The sequence below is a fragment of the Aythya ferina genome (assembly GCF_964211825.1).
Source record: "Aythya ferina genome assembly, chromosome: 5".
Classification (NCBI taxonomy): domain Eukaryota; kingdom Metazoa; phylum Chordata; class Aves; order Anseriformes; family Anatidae; genus Aythya; species Aythya ferina.
Window position 1 is genome coordinate 59,248,176 of NC_140301.1, and position 20,272 is coordinate 59,268,447.

At 41.5% G+C, this 20,272-nt stretch overlaps 2 protein-coding genes across 8 annotated transcripts in view; one reads left to right on the top strand and one right to left on the bottom strand.

Annotated features, from left to right (window-relative positions):
- Positions 1 to 15,219, bottom strand: part of SLC38A6 (solute carrier family 38 member 6) — a 45,676-nt gene extending 30,457 nt beyond the window's left edge. The window contains exons 1-5 of one of the 4 annotated variants that reach the window (XM_084520448.1): positions 15,105 to 15,219; positions 14,845 to 14,960; positions 14,112 to 14,185; positions 9,927 to 9,979; positions 6,835 to 6,874 (exon numbers count right to left, since the gene is read on the bottom strand). In XM_084520448.1, the coding sequence (XP_084376574.1) occupies positions 6,835 to 6,874; positions 9,927 to 9,979; positions 14,112 to 14,185; positions 14,845 to 14,918 (241 nt within the window). In that variant the 5' untranslated portion in view covers positions 14,919 to 14,960; positions 15,105 to 15,219. Of the gene's footprint in view, positions 1 to 6,834; positions 6,875 to 9,926; positions 9,980 to 13,168; positions 13,329 to 14,111; positions 14,186 to 14,531; positions 14,656 to 14,700; positions 14,760 to 14,844; positions 14,961 to 15,104 lie in introns of those variants that run through there. The other 3 variants (XM_084520450.1, XM_084520449.1, XM_084520447.1) reach the window with 3 other exon arrangements.
- A 177-nt stretch (positions 15,220 to 15,396) lies between these two features.
- Positions 15,397 to 19,997, top strand: TRMT5 (tRNA methyltransferase 5). 4 transcript variants are annotated; one of them, XM_084520882.1, is made up of 5 exons: positions 15,397 to 15,513; positions 16,086 to 16,735; positions 17,127 to 17,251; positions 18,733 to 19,387; positions 19,693 to 19,997. In XM_084520882.1, exons 1-5 carry the CDS (start codon positions 15,509 to 15,511, stop codon positions 19,755 to 19,757), a joined length of 1,500 nt encoding a protein of 499 aa, XP_084377008.1. In that variant the 5' UTR covers positions 15,397 to 15,508; the 3' UTR covers positions 19,758 to 19,997. The 4 variants fall into 4 exon arrangements, with proteins under 4 accessions (XP_084377008.1, XP_084377011.1, XP_084377009.1 ...); XM_084520885.1 differs by having other exon boundaries at positions 15,406 to 15,506; XM_084520883.1 differs by lacking the exon at positions 15,397 to 15,513 and adding an exon at positions 15,621 to 15,743.
- Positions 19,998 to 20,272: the final 275 nt, after the last annotated feature.

Sequence of the window (20,272 nt, forward strand, 5' to 3'; positions counted from 1 at the left end):
AGACAAAGCAATCTTGGTTTTTAACTTGGGGGAGCACTGGGTAAGACGGAGATTCTTCACAAATGCCTACAGATCATTAAGATAAATTAAAATGCTCACCGTCTAACTCTCTGAAGAGTTCTGGCAATAAGATCCGTGCTTTTCCCCCAAATACTGAAAAGACTAGAGGCCGAGAGACAGAAATAGCACTAGAATAAACATTATCGGTCACAGCACGCTTGAGCCAAGGAGAGCTGGATCCTTCATAGCAACCGCTTGTGACAAATCCATTTGGGCTTGTGCCTCCCTTTGTTGGTAACGGAGGCTGTTTAAACTTGAATATGCCCTGATCCAGACAGGGTGACAAAAAGGACAAGGGGAAAGGATTTCAAGAAAGAAAGTGAAACTAGAGAGCAAAATACTGGATTCTGGGCAAGTTGTTGATTTTTTTTTTCCCTCCAGTCAAAGAATGAGAACAGAATAGCAAGGTCAGAAGCATTTGAATATTGCATCAAGCTCCTTGTAAGTAATTCAAACTACAACAACATCAGGAATGATGCATGGATGCCATTTAAAACCATCAATTATTTTGGCCCCCACATCATATATCCTTAGGAGCATGCTCTTCTGTTTTTGTTTCGCAATGAATCCCCCACATATTCAATTTTAAGAAGTTTTCCAATTACTTTATGCATTGTTCTTAGGATTTCCTCTTAGCGGAAGCTTAACATTTGTCTTTTTTTTTTTTTTTTTTAAATATAGAAGGGAAATGCAGACTTCAATGTGTGAAAAAAAGACGGAATGCTTGTTCATATAGCAAGTTCTGACAACAGAAAGAGGTCATCAACTTTGCTGATCTGTACTTTATGACACCCATCCTGCTGAATTTTTTCTCCCCTACTTCCCTCTTCCTTTTAAGTTTAGCTTTCATCTGAATTATACTGGAAATTATACTGGCTTAAAAAAAAAAAAAAAAAGAAAAGAAAAAAAAGAAAAATGAAAGAAAAAGTTATTCTTATTCCCCAGGGAACTCATAGACAGCAGATTTATTTTAGTAAAATTTCACTAGTTTAATTGTATTTGCACAGTTATGCTAATTTAGCTGCCACATAGCTCTTCATATTTCAAAGTATAGCTTCAGGTTGGGATTTTTGTTATTATTTTGTTTGTTTTGTTTTTAAAGCAGGGTTAATATTCTCTACAATACCAAGCCTTTCCAACAACTATTCACTGCAATATGGAAATGTAACAGCACGGGTCATTAATTGTTAAATTAGTACGGGAGCAGACAAACCTGCCCTTAATTAAGGCAGCTCTGCACTGGAAATCCTCACTGTGAAACAGCAAGGATAATTAGGCTTTCAGGTTAAAAGCAAACTGCATTGTGAAAACAAACACTGAGTTTGTTTGAAAACAGAATTAGACTTTCCATACTTAATGGAAGCTCAGTAATTTCTTAAGGTATTAATGATACAGTTCTCAGCATGTAACAAGCTGTATTTTATTCTTTCATAATTTGCACTTTCCAATTATTTTCAAAGTCCATAGAGTACTGTACTCTGGTTAGAAAAAGAAGGGTTTTCCAACATAGCCCTCATTCCCTCAAAATATTTGCTCCGGTTACATTTGGGACAAATCTTGTAAATACATTTAAAATTGAATTGCAGAACTGAGGAACGCTGAGGGGAAAAAAAAAAAAAAAAAAAAAAAAGCTGGCAAAACAAAAATGCCCAGTTAACTTGGTAAAACAAGGTCACTGGTTACATTTGATTTTGTTTGTTTTGGTGTTGTTTTTAAATATGTGCAGAGCATTTGCAAGTACTGACACAGGGAGCACACACACACACACCCATGAAGCAAATTCAGGAGTCAAACACTTCAATGTCCATCTCCAAAACAGAAAAAGCAAGAAAAAACAGCAAAAAGCAGCCCGCAGGGTCGGAGGCACCGGGCAAGGCCAGCAGGTGGTGGTGCGGGAGCGCTGCAGGCACCCAGCGAGGCCCCATGCGATGGGTATGAGCTCGCCAGACTTAAGGATGCAATATAGATAGGATTGATTACGTTCAGAGCAGGGTTTCCATGTGCTGTCTGTCGTGTTGAGTGTATTAATGGGCCGTAAAATCCAACTTAAGAACTGCGTCTCCCATCAGGGCTAATCCCAGAGCTTCTATTACTGCCTGCAGAGCTCAGGCAGAGCCACGGCACAGCAGTGCTTGAGGGGTACAGCACAAGCGTTTCTCCTCACGACTGACTATTACGAAGAGGAAAATCGTGTACCTTCGAGTACATGCTAATAGCTGAATATTGAAAGGAAATCTGGAAGCACCAGTTAGAGAAATTACACTTAATTGAACCCTATTTATACTAGAAACCCTACAATTCTTTGTAAAATTAGGGCTGCTATCTGGAAAGCGTGGATCCAAAGAGAGGCTGTAAGGCTCATTTGGGTACAGGCCAAAGCAGGCTGGTTACGCGCACTGATCCTCAGCAGAAGAGCTCTGTGTACCTCAGCCTACTGCTAGAAATTGAAAAAAAGAAAGCCCCGTGCAAAAAAAAAAAAAATCCTACTACAGACCACCTATGCTACATGGCTGCACCATGTGTTCTGCTGTTGCACTTAATCCCACTGCTAATAAATTTTAAATAATTAAACTCATGTTCTCAGCAGTTTCAATTTATGTTTCCGTGCATCACCAGTACCCGGCGCTCTGTGACGAGCCGCATCTCCCGACAGCGGCGACTTTCAGCTAATACCAGCCCGCAGCCCAGAGAACTATGCTGTAAAAACTCTCCACAGACTTCCTGCTAGACCTCGGTGCTGAAGATTTGTTAGTGTTGGCAATAGATTGTGAGCTGCTCTTGTGCAACGCTTTATTGTGTTTGTCTCCGTTTTCCACCAGCCTCGCTGAAATAATTCCTGCTCCAACTTCATTACATTGCGTTTTGAGATTCCTAATGATTTTCTCCAGGGTACGGCGGTGCAGACTGCCCTGCTTCTCAGTCAGATCAGCAGTGACAGCTCTAGGAGGAAAAACCCCCCTCCTTGCTCCTTAGGAGAGCATCCACCGAGCTCCCAGAACCTCCCTGACCAGGCCAGGGGAAGGCCTGCATGGTGCCAGGCCAGGGCTTTGGCCCGCTGAGCCTCATCCATCACTTCCTAGAAGCACAGCGCTGTTAGGACAATAGCAGGGACGTGGTCCAAATCCGGTTGCTCCTGGGAAGGATTACATAAAAGAGGCGCAGAGCCATGGACCGGAGTGTTTTCCATAGCAGCCTCCCTTGCTCCTTCTACGCTTCCAGGCGTGCAGCTGCACCAAGGGCCCTCTCTGAGCTCAGGAGCCGCATGACAAGATCCAAAATCCTGCAAGATCTTCTGCATGGCAGGCAACAAGTGGACATTTAGAAGATCACTCCACTTACAGAGCAGTTTGGCAGTAATCCTTTTAGTGTCCTATTTGTAATCCCACAGTCACACTAACCAGCTCATAGGAGAAAAAGACAGGTCACGGAACTCATCACTAGTTATTTAGACAAATGGGCTGCTGGCCTGGGCCAAAATACTGACAAATAGAACAATATAAAACGAGTAATTTTGGCCATCCCATTCAACCTTTCCCCTTATTAACAAATATCCATACTGGAAGAACAAGTACATATGGACATAAGGAGAGTTAGACAATTATTCTCAAAGTTTAATCTCTCTAAACTCTAAACTAAGAATCTTTATGAATTCTGTGAAGTCTTTAAATCACAGTATTTTTGAAGATGACCTCAGTTCACATTTGGATATTGCAAAGTCAACACATTCTCTGGATACATCCTCAGTTAACCTTTGGTACTTAAATAGATTTTGGTATGTGTTATGTTTATCTAAGTAACACAAATTAAAAAGTGTTCCAGCACAGCTGAAAATCTGCATGAAAGTTGAGTGATCATATGAGACATACACGTTGAAATTTCCAGGCAATTAACTTGAATTATTTAAAAAACAAAACAAAAACCACAGAGGTATTTTACAATTTATTCTAAGTTTGGACAACTACTGCTTTTCTGTAGCTGTACAAAATCAATGTGTTTTTTTTCCCCCCTTTGGGTATCCTGCTAGTAGAAAAATCAGCTTCCCTATCTACACAAAGCTGTAAGTGTGGGCAATTAGGATGTCAAATGCAAACCCGCAATTCAAGTTTTCTTTTTAAGAAAGCAAAGATGACAAATTAGAAAGCATAACCGTATTAAAGAGATTGTTAAAAAGCTCTCTCCGGCACAAATAAATGCAAATCACTTCCACACAAAAATTTTAGAAGTGATCAGACCAAACTTTAAAACTGCCAAGACTAGATGCTGCTAGTGACAATAACCCTAGTAAAGTCGTTTATTTTAATCATAAATCATCATTCATTATTTCATGTTCTCCAATCACTTTTGAAATAAGATACTATATGATGCAATGTACCCAGGTCTGATGATGGAGGAGGTAACAGAAAACAATTTTATTTTTAGCCTTACTCTGAAATTAAAGATGTTGACAGAGTCTGGAAGTCTGCCCAACAGACACGGTGCTGCTAGTTCCTTCAAACAGACATAAAACAACAACAAAAAAAGAGGTGAATGCCTAACTGTGCTACGGAAAAAGCAAAGAACGTAAGTTTTATACTTAATTCCAGCACAGCTTCCATTCAGGACAAACTACACTCCATGATTTCACCATTCCCATTTAAAATCTGTAGAAGGAGCCAGAAGAACAAGAAAAATTTCCTTTCTTTCTATGCATTTCTTCTACAGCCCAGGCTCACTGTGAGATGAGCTCTTCATCTCTCCTATCTTTAAGAGCCTGTGACGCTGAAAATGACTATTCTGCAATGATCATTCCTGCCATGGTGCTGCTCTGCTAACTTGGGACTCTGCTGAAGTGAAAATGGAAATTGTTAAGGAGAGAAACACCATAGCTGGGTGCTCTGACCCCAGACAGAAACCTAAATACCAAACAGAAGCTGTGACAGCTCCCTGCAATGATAGCACAATTGATCTCCTGTATGGAGAATGGTGCCAAGGAAGCTGAAGTTGCATGTGAAAACCCATGTTTTCACTGAGTATGCTTCATGATAGACTTGGGCATGGTTTTGTTTTACCAACTCTAACCAGTTCAAAGAAGGAAAGTCACCTTTCTCATTTCAGTGCATTCGAAACCAAGTGATTCTGCAAATGAGCATAGAGGATGCATAAAGTGCTACCATTCCCTTACATGGAAGACACTGCCCTTAGAAACAAAAGAAGCAAAAGAGTTTTGAATGCTTCCATCAAAATGAGGTCACTTAAAAATATCTGAAAGAGAAGTTTCAACTTGCAGAAACCTCCTCCTTAACTAGTTAAACAGAAAACCACTGGTTGGCAAAACAGGCTCTACTTGTTGGCAGAGAAGCCTGCTGTAGAAGACAGAGTAAGTAGTTTGATAATATCCAGCAGACACTAGCTTGGGCCTCTGCATTTAGTGAATTTTATTAAAAATGACACCAAGAAGGTTATGAACTGCTATGAAGAAGAAATGAGAGTCATATTTCCTTTGACCACAGAGTCTTGTGCACGATCCCAGAGTCTCCAGAACCTGCACTGTGTATCCCTCCTTGTCTAGTACTGTTTATTTAGAGGTCCACTCAAACAGGAAAGGAAATGAAAAAATTTGTTCTTGCTACAGAACAACCTCTAAAACCCATATGAATAAATAATCCTTAACCTTGGAATTAGTCTGTTCACTCCTGCCTGAAGTTAACGCTAGGGTTTTTAACAGCCATTTAAAGTAAGCAGTTTTTATTGCTGTATAACAAAGGATTCCAATTTTATCCTACAAGCAGTAACTTGGTCTAGTTGTAGGTCGCTATGTAGTGACAACAAATAGTGATTGCTGAATTGTCTGGACTTGATAGGTAATGCTGAAGGAAAGAACAATTCTGGAAGGCTGTTTCCTTTTGGCATCGTAGGTGAATATGTGTATCTTGGGGGTGGTGGCGGGGAATGGAAAAGGGATTTTTCACACAGCTTCCTCATCTGAAGAAAGAATCCAAGAGATCAGAAGGAAATAGCCAAAGGAATTATAAATTGTCCTGTTAAACATCGTCTGCTTACAGACAATTAATTTCTAAGGACACTACTATGCAGTAACTCAAGCATTCTGTGCAAACATACCTGAGTAACAGTTCAAATGCTTGGATGATTGTTTTAATGAACACACAGCTGGTGTTATTTTATTGTTATGCACAAAGGAAGACAATATAAGAGTAGAGTTGGAGAACCTGACATATGATGTTGTAGATTATCAGCCCACATGACAAAAGTGAGCAAACCAAAGCACACACCTCCCCGCCTCAAAAGCCCAAGGTATTGAGCTAAACCAAAAAGGAAAGCCACTATAATAAAGCAGATTTGGAATTCCACAGCTAAGCACTCTGTTATTACTCAAATCACTAAAACAAATTAGTGCTTTACAAAAGAAACAAACAAAACAGATGACACGAAGAAATGCAGCTATGAGATTCAAATGTACAGAAGAGCGGGGAGGAGATTATGCCTCATCAACCCACTCCGATTAGCAACACCAGCTCTGATGGATATGCTCCATGTCACGCGATGCAGTCAGCACCAGGCATACAAACCAGCCCCCACCAAGTTCCCCGTCTACCCCATGACTGCAGTGCTTGAGCTTAGCATGATCACATAAGCCTTTTCTGCAAGCCTTCCATCTTCTTAATCAAACTCTTAAAAACACTTGAATTTAATTAGCACCTTGGACGTTTGTGGAGTTTTGCAGACTGCGGAAATTATATTCCATTCAGTTAAAATTGAGAGTATGAAGTTTCTTACCTCCTATATTCTGGATAATTATTGTAACTGCAACAAGGACCTATAAAAAAAAACAAGTTTTCTTTAGAAAAGGTAAGGATAACTGAAGTCATATGTCTACCGCAGTCATAAAACACATGTATCATCTTGAACAGCCCAGATATAGAAGTGATAACTGGTATTGAAAGGAAAGGCATCTTCTGTTTAATGAAGAGTTTATAACACACATAAAGCAATGCAATCTAAAATGAATATAAAAGCAAAAAAAAACCTTCCTGAAATACCACATTTGCATTCCAAGATGACAAAACAACAGTAGCCACAGGGTGAAGCTTGTTTTGCAAATGAGGTTTGAAATCACTGAAAACACACAAGTGCATTCTAATTGATGTTCACCTCTGAAATGGCAATCAGCAGAGATTTATACAAACTACTTCCTCACTGAGAAACTATGAATATTTAACTATCATGAATGTTATGAATTTTTCTTTTATTCTATCATGAATTATTCTTTTAAAGTTGTGAACTAGATAGACATTGCTTTTTCTTTGGTGTTTGCGATTATTCATATTGGACTGATAGGAAAGTAGAAGTGACCATAGGCCATTAAAGATATTTGTCTGAATCTCTGCAATTGTCAACTCCCAACTGAAAACCCTAGAAGTGGTGTCTAAAGTTTTCCCAGTGTTGTTTTCATTTCAGTTCTAAAATAGCAGCATCATCTAGAATAGCAGAGTTTTTCTTTCTGTACGCACTGTTCTTCATTATGTAACAGGACCTTCCTACAAGAGCGCTACCAGAAGGCAGCTTGGAAGAAATCAAGCCACAGCTATGAGAAGAAAAACAAAATTGTTACTTTTGAATAAAATCTGAAGGGAGAATTGCCATTTTTTCAATTGATCAGTTAGAAAAACATATCAGATTTGTAATGAATTGAAAGCTCACAAATCAGAAAAAAATATATATATAATCTTGTCATTTGCCATAGATGGAAAGAAATACTTCATGCCTTTGGAGAAGGAGAATCAGCAATATTCCAGTGACAGAAAATCTCTAGTCTCACAAATCACAGAGAAATATTTTTGACATTAAATCACCATAAGGTTGAATAACTGCTTTACTTCAAGAGCAGTTACCAGGAGTTTGCTGTCAATCTAGGATGCCAGCTCAAGCAAGGTCCTGTAGCGGTCTGGCTGTATTATTAGCAAATGACTTGGATGAGAGAATAAGAACAATTTTTATTTATTTATTTATTTATTTTAAATGCCATCTGTACCTAACTAAGCTGAAGAAAGTTCAGGGTCAGGACTGTAATTCAGAATTATTGTGATAAACTAGGAGAGTAAAAAAAAAAAAAAAAAAAATCAATAGAGCCAGTTAAAAGCAATGCATTCGGGAAGCAGAGATCACATATGCGACTTACAGTTATTAGATTGCAAGTAGAGAAAATAGGCTGAGATAAAACTAGCAGCAGCAGCCACAGTAATGACAAATCTTGTTTTAGGATGCAGTAACGGGCATGCTTGATCTAAAATATAGGTAATTGCATTTGCTGTTGCTGTCAAGTTGTTAGCCAGCTAACTGCGTTCCCTTTTGCAGACATGTTTTAAGATAAATGTATAAAAATGAAAGATATTTCAAGAGAGAAAAAACATCAGTTCATCGGGAAAGCTTGGCGAGCTTTGTTTTATTATTTAATCGAAACAACTTCTCAACCTAGATATATTCCAGTGATGGACTGCTCTCCGTAGACACAGAAAATAGAAAACCAGCCAATATTTTTAGAAGAAACGACTTGGTAGTTCTTAAAACAGAACTACTAAACAGTAATATTGGTGAGAATAATCTTCAACTTTGTCTACACGGTAAAGCTGTGAAACCTCTTTCATTGAATAACATTGAATATTCACTGAGTAAGAGATTCAACAAATGCCTGCCAAGAACAGCTTATATATGTTTAGCCCTACTTCAGAGAAGGGGCAGACTTGGTCACATTTTAATACTTCCTTAAGCTCTACATTTCTATGGCTTCTGCATCAAGTGGCTTGTGGTTGCCATGTACAGAACAGACCCTCAAAAAAAAAAAAAAAAAAAAAAAATTCAATACGTTGCTAATATCAAGATTTATCTTCTCTTGATGTTGATCACATCTTAACTCTGATCGATAAATATTGATCCACACAGAGTAAGCTCATTATCTGCTTATTAATGCTAATGGAAGTCTTACACCTAGTAGCTTAGATTTAATTCTCAGTTACATTAAAATAGAATAAACTGGTCTGTTAAGCAGAACTCATTTTTATTTTTTTATTTATTTTTTTTTTTTTAGAAAACCACTAAAATCGCATTTCTGCATGGTAAGCCTACTTTTAGGATCGTTCAACTGAAACAGAGAGCATAGTAGTTTTATTATTATATGCATTGTATTCACTATCAGTATTTCCTGCGTACCCACTATTAGTGAATAACGTTGTCTATTAAGAATAACAGATCAAGTAAAACTATTAAAAAGGCTTGGCTTACATGCTCTTATACCAAAAATGGTTCATAATTTTTTTTAATCATAAGATAAAGTAACAAGAAATGTTCATCTGTTTGTTAACAAAAGAAAAAATAAACATGCATAAAATATATTCTTATTTATTTTGTAACAAGTACACGAAAGGCAAACACTAATCTTAGATCTCTATTAAACACTAAAACAACACCAGTAAATCACTTAAGTGTCTCTTAACAACTTATAACAACAGTACAACGGGACTACAACCAACTTGAAATGGATCGCTGAGCCAATTTGATGATAAAGCCAGTGGGCACGCATTTATGAATACAATTAAAAAGCGAACACACCAACAGGAAAGTAGCACAAAACCTTGCATTCAAGAAACGTCTATTTTACAGTTAACTAATCTTCAGGCTTCCATAGACCACAAACACTAACTGAATGGTAACAAAGAGTTGCTTTCAGGAACTAATGGATTTTTTTTTTAATTATATTAGGACTAATTGTACTACATATTTCACCTGTATATCTTGACTGTGCAATGAACAGTTGTATATATTGGAAGTACGGGAATGATAAGAAAAATACACAGATAAAACCAGACACTTACCTTTCCAGTTGATCCAAATGCAAACAGGCCAAGGTCTTCATAAGACATGACAGCTGTTAACGAGAAAAAAAACAAAACAAAACCAAAAATATTTCTAACTCCAAAATCACCTAAGAGCTCCAGTTTTGCCTTTTTTTCCTTTTTAAATTAACACAGTTCAGGATAAAATTTAGAGAGTATTTTATATTATTCACTGAATAGTTTTTATATATACCTGTATTCCAACTAAAAAAATACAACTAGATCTTGAATCATTCACAGATTTTCCAGAAATTCAATTTAATATTAGAAATAGTATTATTTTTTTACTACTACTATGCTGGCAGCAAATTACCTTCTCCCAACAACTTTTGCAAGTGATACTACAGATGAAGAATTTTGAAATTAGTCTCAACAATTAGTTGTAAGCTATCATTTGTTAAGTATGCACTTGCTTTTAAATGAAGACGATAACAGAAAATCTGTTTTCATCTCTCTGTGAATACAAACATCAATTATCACGTTGCCAGCTTTTAAAAACTCTACTCATTTCCAAGGCAGCTGAAGGTAAACACCTTCCTGCATTGAAATCAGTTAGAGAAAACAAACAAAACACAGTACACCATAGCAAAGACAAAAACAGAAGAAAACAAAATGCCTGCCCTTACTTGCACCTCACTTAAATAATTACATGGAAATAAGCTGTGGTTTCCTGTACTCTTTTGTTGAGCTTTAGCTGAAGCTCACTTCTAATATTGCTGGTAACTCAAAACAATCCCTCCTCAGAAGGGAGGAAGTCCTGTTAAAGCCCTCCATTGTTGTGCTGCGTTTTGTTATGAGGAGCTCCAGCGATAGCAAGAAGATGAAAGCTCCCCGAGAAACACCCCTCCCTTTCTCAATATATAATAAAGCGGTCCAGAATTGTAAATGCCTCACAGGGTAAAATTAATCCCCAAACCACATAGTTGTATTGTCATAACGTTTGCTTTCCCTCCCTGGTTTCCACCTGGTACACGACCGTTCCTGCTCCCATCGCGTCCTAACTGAGGGCGCAGCCCTGCAACTCGAGCTGCTCGGGGCAGACCTTCACACCTGAGCGAAGCTGCTCTGAAATAAATGAAATGAGACCTGGGAGAGCTAGGCAAGGACCAGGATCAGATGGTAGGACTGGAGCCTTGCACTGCCAGCCGTAGCATTGTCCCTTCGTTAGGTACTGCACACATCGGCTCAATGCACTACCGAAAAAATAAAACTTCATCTTCTCACACGGCTTTGTCAAGGATGACGTTCCACATTCTGCTCTACGACTAACATTAATACACTATGAAACAGCAAATTAAGTGACAAAATTAAATAAGCCAGAGTCTGCTCACAGCAAAAACCTGGAAAATTCTCGTATGTCTGCTGTTACACTAAGTTAGTTATATACAGATACAATGAAACAACGGATGTGTTACCAGATTTTACCCTGTGTCTTTCTTTGTTTATATTTACAAAGCAGTTGATCACAAGAAAAAATAAAAATAGCATTTTAGAAGGCCATTCCCAATGGCATCAAGTATCAGCAAACTTTTAAATGTGTTTAGAAAAGAGCTGCTTTTACCGCATAGGAACAAATACAGACAAACAGGGAGTTACCAATAAAGAGAGAACAAAGTTTCCACGCGATTCCACAAGAGCAAAATGAAACCTTAGGAGAGAATTTTCTGTAGTTACTGTTTTTGTAATCAATTTAGTTCTGTGAACACTGAGGAAGCCTTAATCACATTACTTTTGTAACTTCAAAAACACATGGAACTAAATATTAGGCACTATGGACAGAAACACACTCTGCCTGATTGGCTTAATTCCTAATATGTTATTAACGCCATAAAGAAATTATCCATTTAATCCCAAAGTGAAATTGGAAAGGATAGCACTAACAATACTCATGACTAACTCTAAAATGGAAAAAACAAAGCCACAAAACTTCGAAGTATATCCACTTAAATTCCCAATTCCTCTACTTTACTGAATGGGTTTAGCTTTTGTCAGCCCAAACCCTAAAACAATTTATGTAGGACTGAATTAACACTGGGAGAAAACACTGACTAATCCAAACCCAACACTTTACACATGGCAATATCAGCTTTCTAATTCTTTTGGTCTACACAAATCATTTGACTTTGACAAAGTCACTCTAGATCAACATCACTTTCAAACTGAAGGCACTTCTTTGTTTTTAAACTACAGCTAAAATGCTTGAGCTTAATAAATTTCGGTCTCTGTTTAAAATGGAATTAAGGCTTCCGTTTTGGAAGGTATTTTATATGTCAACTCTTTCCTAGGATTACTTTTATGACTTGAATACCTGAATGAATAGCTTACAAACTCCCCAAACTGTTTTTTTTTTTTTTACCTTCCACCCATCAAATTTTCCAAGCTCATTTTTGAAAGAAAACTACTAAAATCCCTAATTCCTTGCCATGAATTAGGCTCAATATTGTAATACTGTTCACAAACATCTGCATATTTTACATATTAAAAAAAATGCTCAGTTATCTACTTTGGAAGCAAGCATTTATACTGATTTTACTTTGCAAAGGCACAACTGGTCATAATTCTGGAATGGTATTTAACATGAAATTAGTTCAATAATTTACAATAAAATCTCTCCCCTCCAAAAAAAAAGAACAAAGGAAAAAAAAAAAAAAAAAAAAGCACAGAGAGAGCCATAAAGCCAGCAGATATCTAGAAATAATTCTAGTGCTAGTATGACCTGTCAACGTTAACTGATAACCAATTATTAACCATAAAATGCTAGTTTCAGACAAGAAAAATACTTTACCCTGTTCACCATTATTCTTTGCTTTTGGATATATGCATTTCAAAAATTCTTCCTGGAGGCAGAATTTTGCCTTTAGACAATAAATGAAGAGTTAAACCATTCTTGTGTATTAGCTCTCAAAGTTCAGTTTTTCCCCCTCTCCTTCCTTTGCACCATCCCCCGCAGTTCTTTTGCAAGGATATCTTCTTATTTTACCAGATAACAACGCAATACCATCAAGGGCTTAAGTAATACAGAACCTCCGATCACTTTTTGTGATATTTGTTCACCTCTTATCTCAAACTCCCTTTTTTTAAACGTATCTTTCTAGCTATTTATTTCAGATCTTCAGTCCTTTCTAACAAGCAGAGCTCCAAGCGGGGAAAAAAAAGAATGCCAGAGACTTGGTCCCAAATCATCAAACAGCCAACAGTACCACACATAAAAGCAGCCCTACCTCTGAAGACTTTTTTAAAGAACGTATGAAGAAGATCACTCAACAGGTGAAGACAGGAGCAGCAGATCTAAGAAGAATCAGGAAGCAATCATCTCAGAGACCAAAGCTAGCTACAGAAAACACAGCCAAGAAGGAAGAAATGGAAGCTTTCTCCCACAACCTTTGAAAAGAGGGGAAAACAGATGAGATGAAACAATAACCAGGTGACTGGAAGAGATGGAGACATCTTCCTGTAACATCTCTGTATACTAGAACTCAAGAAACCAGCCAGTTATTTCAGTAATAATTTTTAAAAAGCAAGAATTAAAACATTAGCAGCAGATTAGAAATCAGATGTTAGAATCTACTCTCTAGACATTCTCAAAGCAGTATAATTTCTAACTAAGGGCTGCAACGTGACTTCACGCTCAGTATCAAAAATGCTGTAATAACACACATCCGTAGAGTGCCATGGGAATTGTAACAACTCAGTTTGATTACAAAACCTGACAGGTATCCATTCTGAACAGTGAATAAGTCTATACAAGTAGGGTAGTGAAAGTTGGCTGTTCGTGGTTCTTAAGCCTTTACTGAAAGCAACAGTGAGACTACGTATGGAGGCAACCACACACTAAAGTGGTGTGGTCCAACTGGCACCAAAACAATTTTGCTACAGACACACAGGATCTCTCTTTTTGGAAAGATGAGAGATGCATTCTGAGAAACAGTAAAACTGAAAATCTAGAAACCAGATCGTTTTGCACTTCCTTTTTATAATGCATTTTGAATTGACAATTCTATGGCAATTAGCAATCATTAAAAGATCTAACATATTTCAACAGCAATGAAACATGGCAATACGTTAACATGTTGTTAATTAAAATAATTATATGGGTTCATGTCTTTTTACTACAGGCAAGGAAAAGTTTCAGAGATCAGTGTTAGATAAATCCTTTCCACTTACCAGTCTGAATGCACATACTGAGCAGAAGAAACACAGAGTAAGAGGCAAGGCTGGCAACAATCAGCAGCAAGATGCTAAAAATACAAGAGGTTGAAATTTAAGGCATTTTTACAGGTCAATGCAGTTTCTTTCTTAAACAACAACAAAAAAGATTCCATTGCACACAGCGTATCACAGGACCCAATTTCCTCATTTTATGGCTTTTCTTTGCTGACTGTGGTTCACTTGGTCACTGACTGTCCCAACCCCTGCTAAAACCACAGCTTCTCGTATCACGCACCGCTGTGTGGGGTGAAGACATGAATCACAGCAAGGCCATAACACAGAAACACAAAGATTAATGTGAAATAAAGCCGGGTTTGTGGCCAGAGAGCAGTACGAGCTGGCAGCCTTGGCCCAGTCCCAGCTCAGTGAGTGCACCCGGTGGGTTCATGCATTGGGGATGTGCAGGCACCCCGCTCCCAAAGGCCCATTTCTGTAGCAAAGCAGCACTCAGACATAAATATATGGGCGCAGGGGGGTGTAAATATATGGGTGCAGTGGGGGAAATGCCCCAAAATCACCACCGAGCAGCAATACCAGTGCTCACATGTGAGCAACCACAGCAGAGGTGGCAGCGCTCACCAAGGATGCCCACAGCATGCAGCACTCACTGCTCCTTGGCTCCCCGTCCCCTGTAATTAATCACACCCCTAGTAATTAATTGTAATTAATTAATTCCCCTCTCGCTCACCTGAAGCCCAGGACGCCGGTGCTGGCCATGGCGAAGGACAAGCCCAGCGCCCCGCTGCCCATGATCGCGTTCATCAGGTTGAGCACCGCGCAGCCGAACGAGGAGCCGGGGGGCGGCTGTGGGGACGGAAGGGCGGGCAGGGCGAAGTGAGGCGAGACCCCGGACCCCAAACCCCGACCCCAAACCCCAAACCCCGACCCCAAACCCCAAACCCCAAACCCCTGCCCCGAGCCCCCTCCCGGCGCCCCCCTCTCACGCACGCTGCTGGGCGGCGGCGGCGGCAGCAGCGGGGCGGACTCGTCCCAGTCCCGGTCCTGATCCTGATCCCGGTCCCATTCCCAGTCCCGGTCCCGGTCCCGGTCCCGATCCCGGTTCCCGTCCCCGGGCCCCGCGCCCCCCTCCCAGCCCCGCGCCCCCCGCGGCTCCTCCATGGCCCCGCCCGCGCCGCGGCTCCGGGAGGGGCGGGGCCGAGCCGCACCGAGGGGGCGTGGCTATAGAAGGAGGGCGTGGCTATAATCGGAGGGGGCGTGGTTATAGACAGAGGGGGCGTGGTCTCCACGTAAACCACGCCCCCTCTCACCGCCAGGCGGAGCGGCTTTAACGTCACGGCGCGCGCGGCGGCGATGACGTCACGGGGGCGCCGGCGTGCGCGGCGCGGCTCGGTATGAGGTGAGGGCGGGGGTGGGGGGGTGGCGCGCGCGCGGTTGCCATGGCTACCGCTCCCCCCCCCCGGGTTGCCATGGCAACCGCGCGGCCTACCCGCGGGGCTGCCCCGCGCCCGCCTGGGCCTAGGCCGCGGCCGGGCCCGGGCCCTGTCTGGGGGTCGCAGCCCCCCGTGGGGCCTCGCCAGGCCCTCCCCGGGCACCCCCGGTGCTCCACGGGGAATGTGGAGTGTGGTGGTGAGCCGGCGGGGCAGGGAGCAGCGCGATTTTTATTTTATTTTTTTTTATTTGGCTTGCTGGGATTAATATTGCATTTATTGGAATAGAGAGAGGCCGCGGAGTTTTGGCAGGAGAGGCTTATCTCGCTGCTTCGAGTTAGTTAAAAGTTTAAAAACGCGTTTGCAGAGGGACAGAAATTCGTAGGGTATAATTCGTAATAAAGGGCTTTTACAAAACTATTGTGGGTTCTTCGGTACAAATGGAAATTCTCGTTTAAGAGACCAGCAAATCCATGTGATTTGCAGCCTTTTTAATGGAACGATTACATAATGTCTATAAAATGAATGATTTCTCTTCTAGGACGCTATGGAGATTTGGATGCTCTGCCAGACTACTGAAAACTAATCGTTCCAGGACAGCTGCACCAAATACATCATTTCCAGCAGTTTGGATGCTGTTGGCGCAACATTCTGGCAGAATACCTGGCCTCTTTGTAGCGGCTCAGAAAGCCAATTTCTGTACAATGCGTGAAACCGTGGAGGAGAACGGCAGCCCAGAACTGTACTCGCCGCATCCCAAAGTGCGAGGGATGACCCTGCTCAACAGAGAGGCTTTCAAAAGGACGGTCGTTGTTCCGGTTCTTAAAGTAAAGAAAGAAATCGTCCACGCGTTGCTGAAGGCCCTGAAGCACACGGTACTACAGCGTCCTGGGCTAAAGCGAGTGATTGAGGATCCAGAAGATGAGGGCAGTAAGCTTGTTATACTGGATCCTCATCAAGTACCCGAATTCTCGCTGGGACAGGCAGAGCAAGAGGTATTAAAGCAGCTTAACATTCCTCCTGAGGTGTCCAGGTATAACTTGGAGCTGACTTATGAGAATTTCAAGTCAGAGGAGATCCTCCGAGCGGTCCTTCCCGAAGGCCAGGATGTCACCTCTGGTTTTAGCCGCGTCGGTCACATAGCTCACTTCAATCTTAGGGACCATCAGCTCCCTTACAAACATTTGATTGGTAGGTAAAAAATTCTGATCAGAAAAGTAATCCTTCGCTTCCAAAGATATTTTTAGAATTATTCTACCTATAAGTTATTCCCTGTACAAAGAAAACTTCGAAGCACTCTTCATTGCTTTACGTTTTGGCTTTAAATAGCTTTGTGCAGACCCTTACCTGTACACAAAGGGCAGCTTTTTCCTCTTATGCAGTCACACTTCGCCGAGCACTGGATCAGGGTAAAGTATGTGCTTTAGTAAGATCCCATAACATCTGCAATCGTTGGAGGGAGGTTGTTCTATTATACACACTTACTTTTATAAATGTGACTGTAGGCTGTCGAGTTTGTATCTCTTAGAACATTAAGAGGCTGCAGTCCCTCAACCAGCATATCTTCTGCCCTTTCTTTCAGGACAGGTTATAATCGACAAGAATCCAGGCATCACCTGTGTGGTGAATAAAACCAGCATTATTGACAGCACGTACAGAAACTTTGAAATGGAAGTGCTCGCTGGAGAGAGCAACCTGGTCACTAAGGTACAGGATTTTTTCCCCTTTTATTTTAAATTTAATGTGCTAAAACCCAAAGGTGTACCAAAAAGCGGTGAGGAAGAGACACTGATAACACCATTTATTTGCACGGTGCCCCTCACACCTCTTTTGGAGTGTGAGAGTTGGCAGTTACTGCTGTCTCGTTTTGTCCTGCTCTGCCACAAGCAAACTCACAGCTGTAGGGATCAGGCAGGTAAGGGTTCTCCCCAGCTCACAGCCTATTTCCAATAACATGTAAAAGAAGCTGAAGTAGGGGTTTCTTACCAAGATACTAGTTACAAACTTGGGGGTATTTCTCACTGTGAGGCCAAAACATTTAGTGGATTTGATCAAAAAAAAAAAAAAAAGTTTCTTAATTTGACCAGTCCTTGTACTTAAATCTCTCTGTCTTTGCAGCTTAGGCAAGAGTTTGCCTGATCTTAATTCTTTTTCTGACAGCTAGAGGACAAACCTCATCTCATTTATTTTGAGATCTTTCATGTGAAAAGCATTATTAAACTGCTAAGTATTCTTCCCTTGGGGTTCTTGTCTTTAGCTGGAACCTTGGCCGCTGGCTTGACCAAAAAATATCTTTCATAGCTGTTGGCAGTTTTATTCTTTTAGGAGAGAAAATACGAGGTTAGCAAAGTAAGAAGTTGAATAGCTCGGTGGCAAAGAACAGCCTGCACATGGACGCCGAAGGCATTTGAACCGTCAGGTCAGAAGGGACGATCAAATATTTTGCAGATGATATTGGCTCGTTACGCACACATCTGGCACACCGCTGGGCTGCCAGGTCCACCTCAGCGTGTTCCCTGCTGGCAGAGCAAACGCTGCGGTGATCTGGGTCACACCGTGCGGGTGTGGTAGAGCAAAGTGGGTGTTATCCTGCATCCCATTCCCATCTGAACAGGCACCATTTCTCCGTAGGTCTGTTCGTAGGGCAGCGGCCATTGCAAAGCCTGGGTTTGGCTCCGTTTCCAGACTCCATCACCCCGGGAGAAAGCGCAGCATTTTTTCAGGCTGCACAATTGGCTCCCAGCGGCTTTGAGTTTGGCTGAGTGCTGCCGTTCTCGTGCTGCAGCGCTCTCAGGCACTTACTGACTGTGTAGACGTTGTGCTAAGGTTTGAGGCATCTTCCCAAGATCTGCTTTCAATAAAGGAGTTTTCAGACAGCCACAAAGCATTTGAAAAGCCTCAGATTTTTATTTTATGGCCATTCGAAGTTGCTGCTTTATTTCCACCTGGTGATTAAGATGTGCGTAAGCCAGTCATGTGGATTGACAGTTGGAACGTTCCTGATGGCTATTTGTGAGGAGCAGGGCTGTTTATCCAAGATTTCTGTACACTGCTAATGGGACAAATGTCAATGTACACATCACTTTTTGATAAAGCTCCTTGGTTTTTAGCCGTCTTAATTACTGGGATTACTTTAACCTGTCTGGAATTTGAACGCAGAGACTTAACCAAATGTTTTGGACTTTCAGGTCAAAGAAAATAATATCTCATATGAGTTGGACTTTGCTAAGGTTTACTGGAACCCCCGCCTTTCCACAGAGCACGGCCGTATCGTTGAGCTTTTAAAGCCCGGTGATGTCCTTTTCGATGTCTTTGCTGGGATCGGACCTTTCGCTATCCCAGCAGCAAAGAAGAAGTGCGTCGTATTTGCAAACGATCTCAACCCTGAATCCTACAAATGGCTTCTGCACAACTGCAAGCTAAACAAAGTAGACAACAAAATCAAAGCATTCAACCTGGATGGCAGAGACTTCCTCCTGGGGCCAGTAAGAGAGGAACTTAGTAAAGCACTCGCACTTGAAAAAGAGGCGCAGAAACCCACTGTCCATATAGTCATGAATTTGCCAGCATCAGCTCTCGAATTTCTGGATGTTTTCAGGCATCTCTTGGTCGGAGAGCCCTGCAGCACTGCTGTCCTTCCCACGGTGCACTGCTACGGCTTCTCCAAGCACGAAAACCCAGCCAAAGAGATTCAAGAACGGGCCGAGGCCTCGCTGGGAGCCTCCCTAGATGGGCGCTGTGCTACGTACCTGGTGAGGAACGTTGCCCCCAACAAGGAGATGCTGTGCATTAGCTTCCAGGTTCCAGCGGATGTGCTGTACAAGAGGCCCTGCCCTGCTGAAGGTGAGGAGCAGCCCTCCCGCTGCACCTTTTGCTCCTTCAGACCGCTCCTGCTGTGTATCAGTGCTGTTACTGTGTGGCACTGAGGTGCAGGTCAAAATGTCACTTGGTACGGGTCTTTTGCAAGTCCTCTTAGGCACTTGGTAAAGAAAAGACCTCCCTTACTGCTCTAACAGTTTTCTTTGTGGCCATTAATGCTGATCTTAAGGCTGATCACTTGTTAAATCCCTCAAGCGTTGCGTGGCTTGTGGTTCAGGTCCGTCTGTTTACCGTATGTAACTAACTGAATGTTTCTAACTTTCTTCCAGAAAAACCAGCCTCTAAGCGGCTGTGTACCGGCAAAGATTTCACTGAAGAAAACGTCGTGAGTTGAAGACCAGAGTTTGGGTAACAACCGTACTGGTTTGTGTAAGGTACACCTACGTTACGCCTGGTCTACCCCTTGAATTGTTTGACGACCCCCTGTGTTACCTGCCTGAGGTGCAGCGATGCACAGCGCGTGTCGCAGCTCTCCTTGGTGAGCGTGGCTTCCTGCATTTACTGTTTGTAATCGTGGGACCAGTAACCAGATCGATATTGTTCAAAAAAATAAAACAGCGTTTCTGTAACAATGTTTTGGTACTCCCCTGTTTCACACTCTGTGGCAATTCAGTGACACTGACTGGGATCGTTTTTAGCAGTGCTAGTTTGAAAAAGCGCAGTTTGTCGTGCAAACAGGTATTTATATTTCATAGGGCCTGGCAAGATGACTTACGTGGGCTCTGCATTTACAGTTGAGAAGAGTATTCTCTTTGACAAGCAGTTTTGGTGGTTAAGGGTATTGGGTTACCGTTGGCAGATGCACAAACAGCTCTTGTGTAAGCCAGGTAACCTCTCAAAAACTTGACC

Coding starts and splice junctions, on each gene's coding strand:
- TRMT5 (XM_084520882.1), top strand. Junction 16,736..17,126: donor CCCTTACAAACATTTGATTG/GTAGGTAAAAAA, acceptor CCTTTCTTTCAG/GACAGGTTATAATCGACAAG. Junction 17,252..18,732: donor AGAGCAACCTGGTCACTAAG/GTACAGGATTTT, acceptor TTGGACTTTCAG/GTCAAAGAAAATAATATCTC.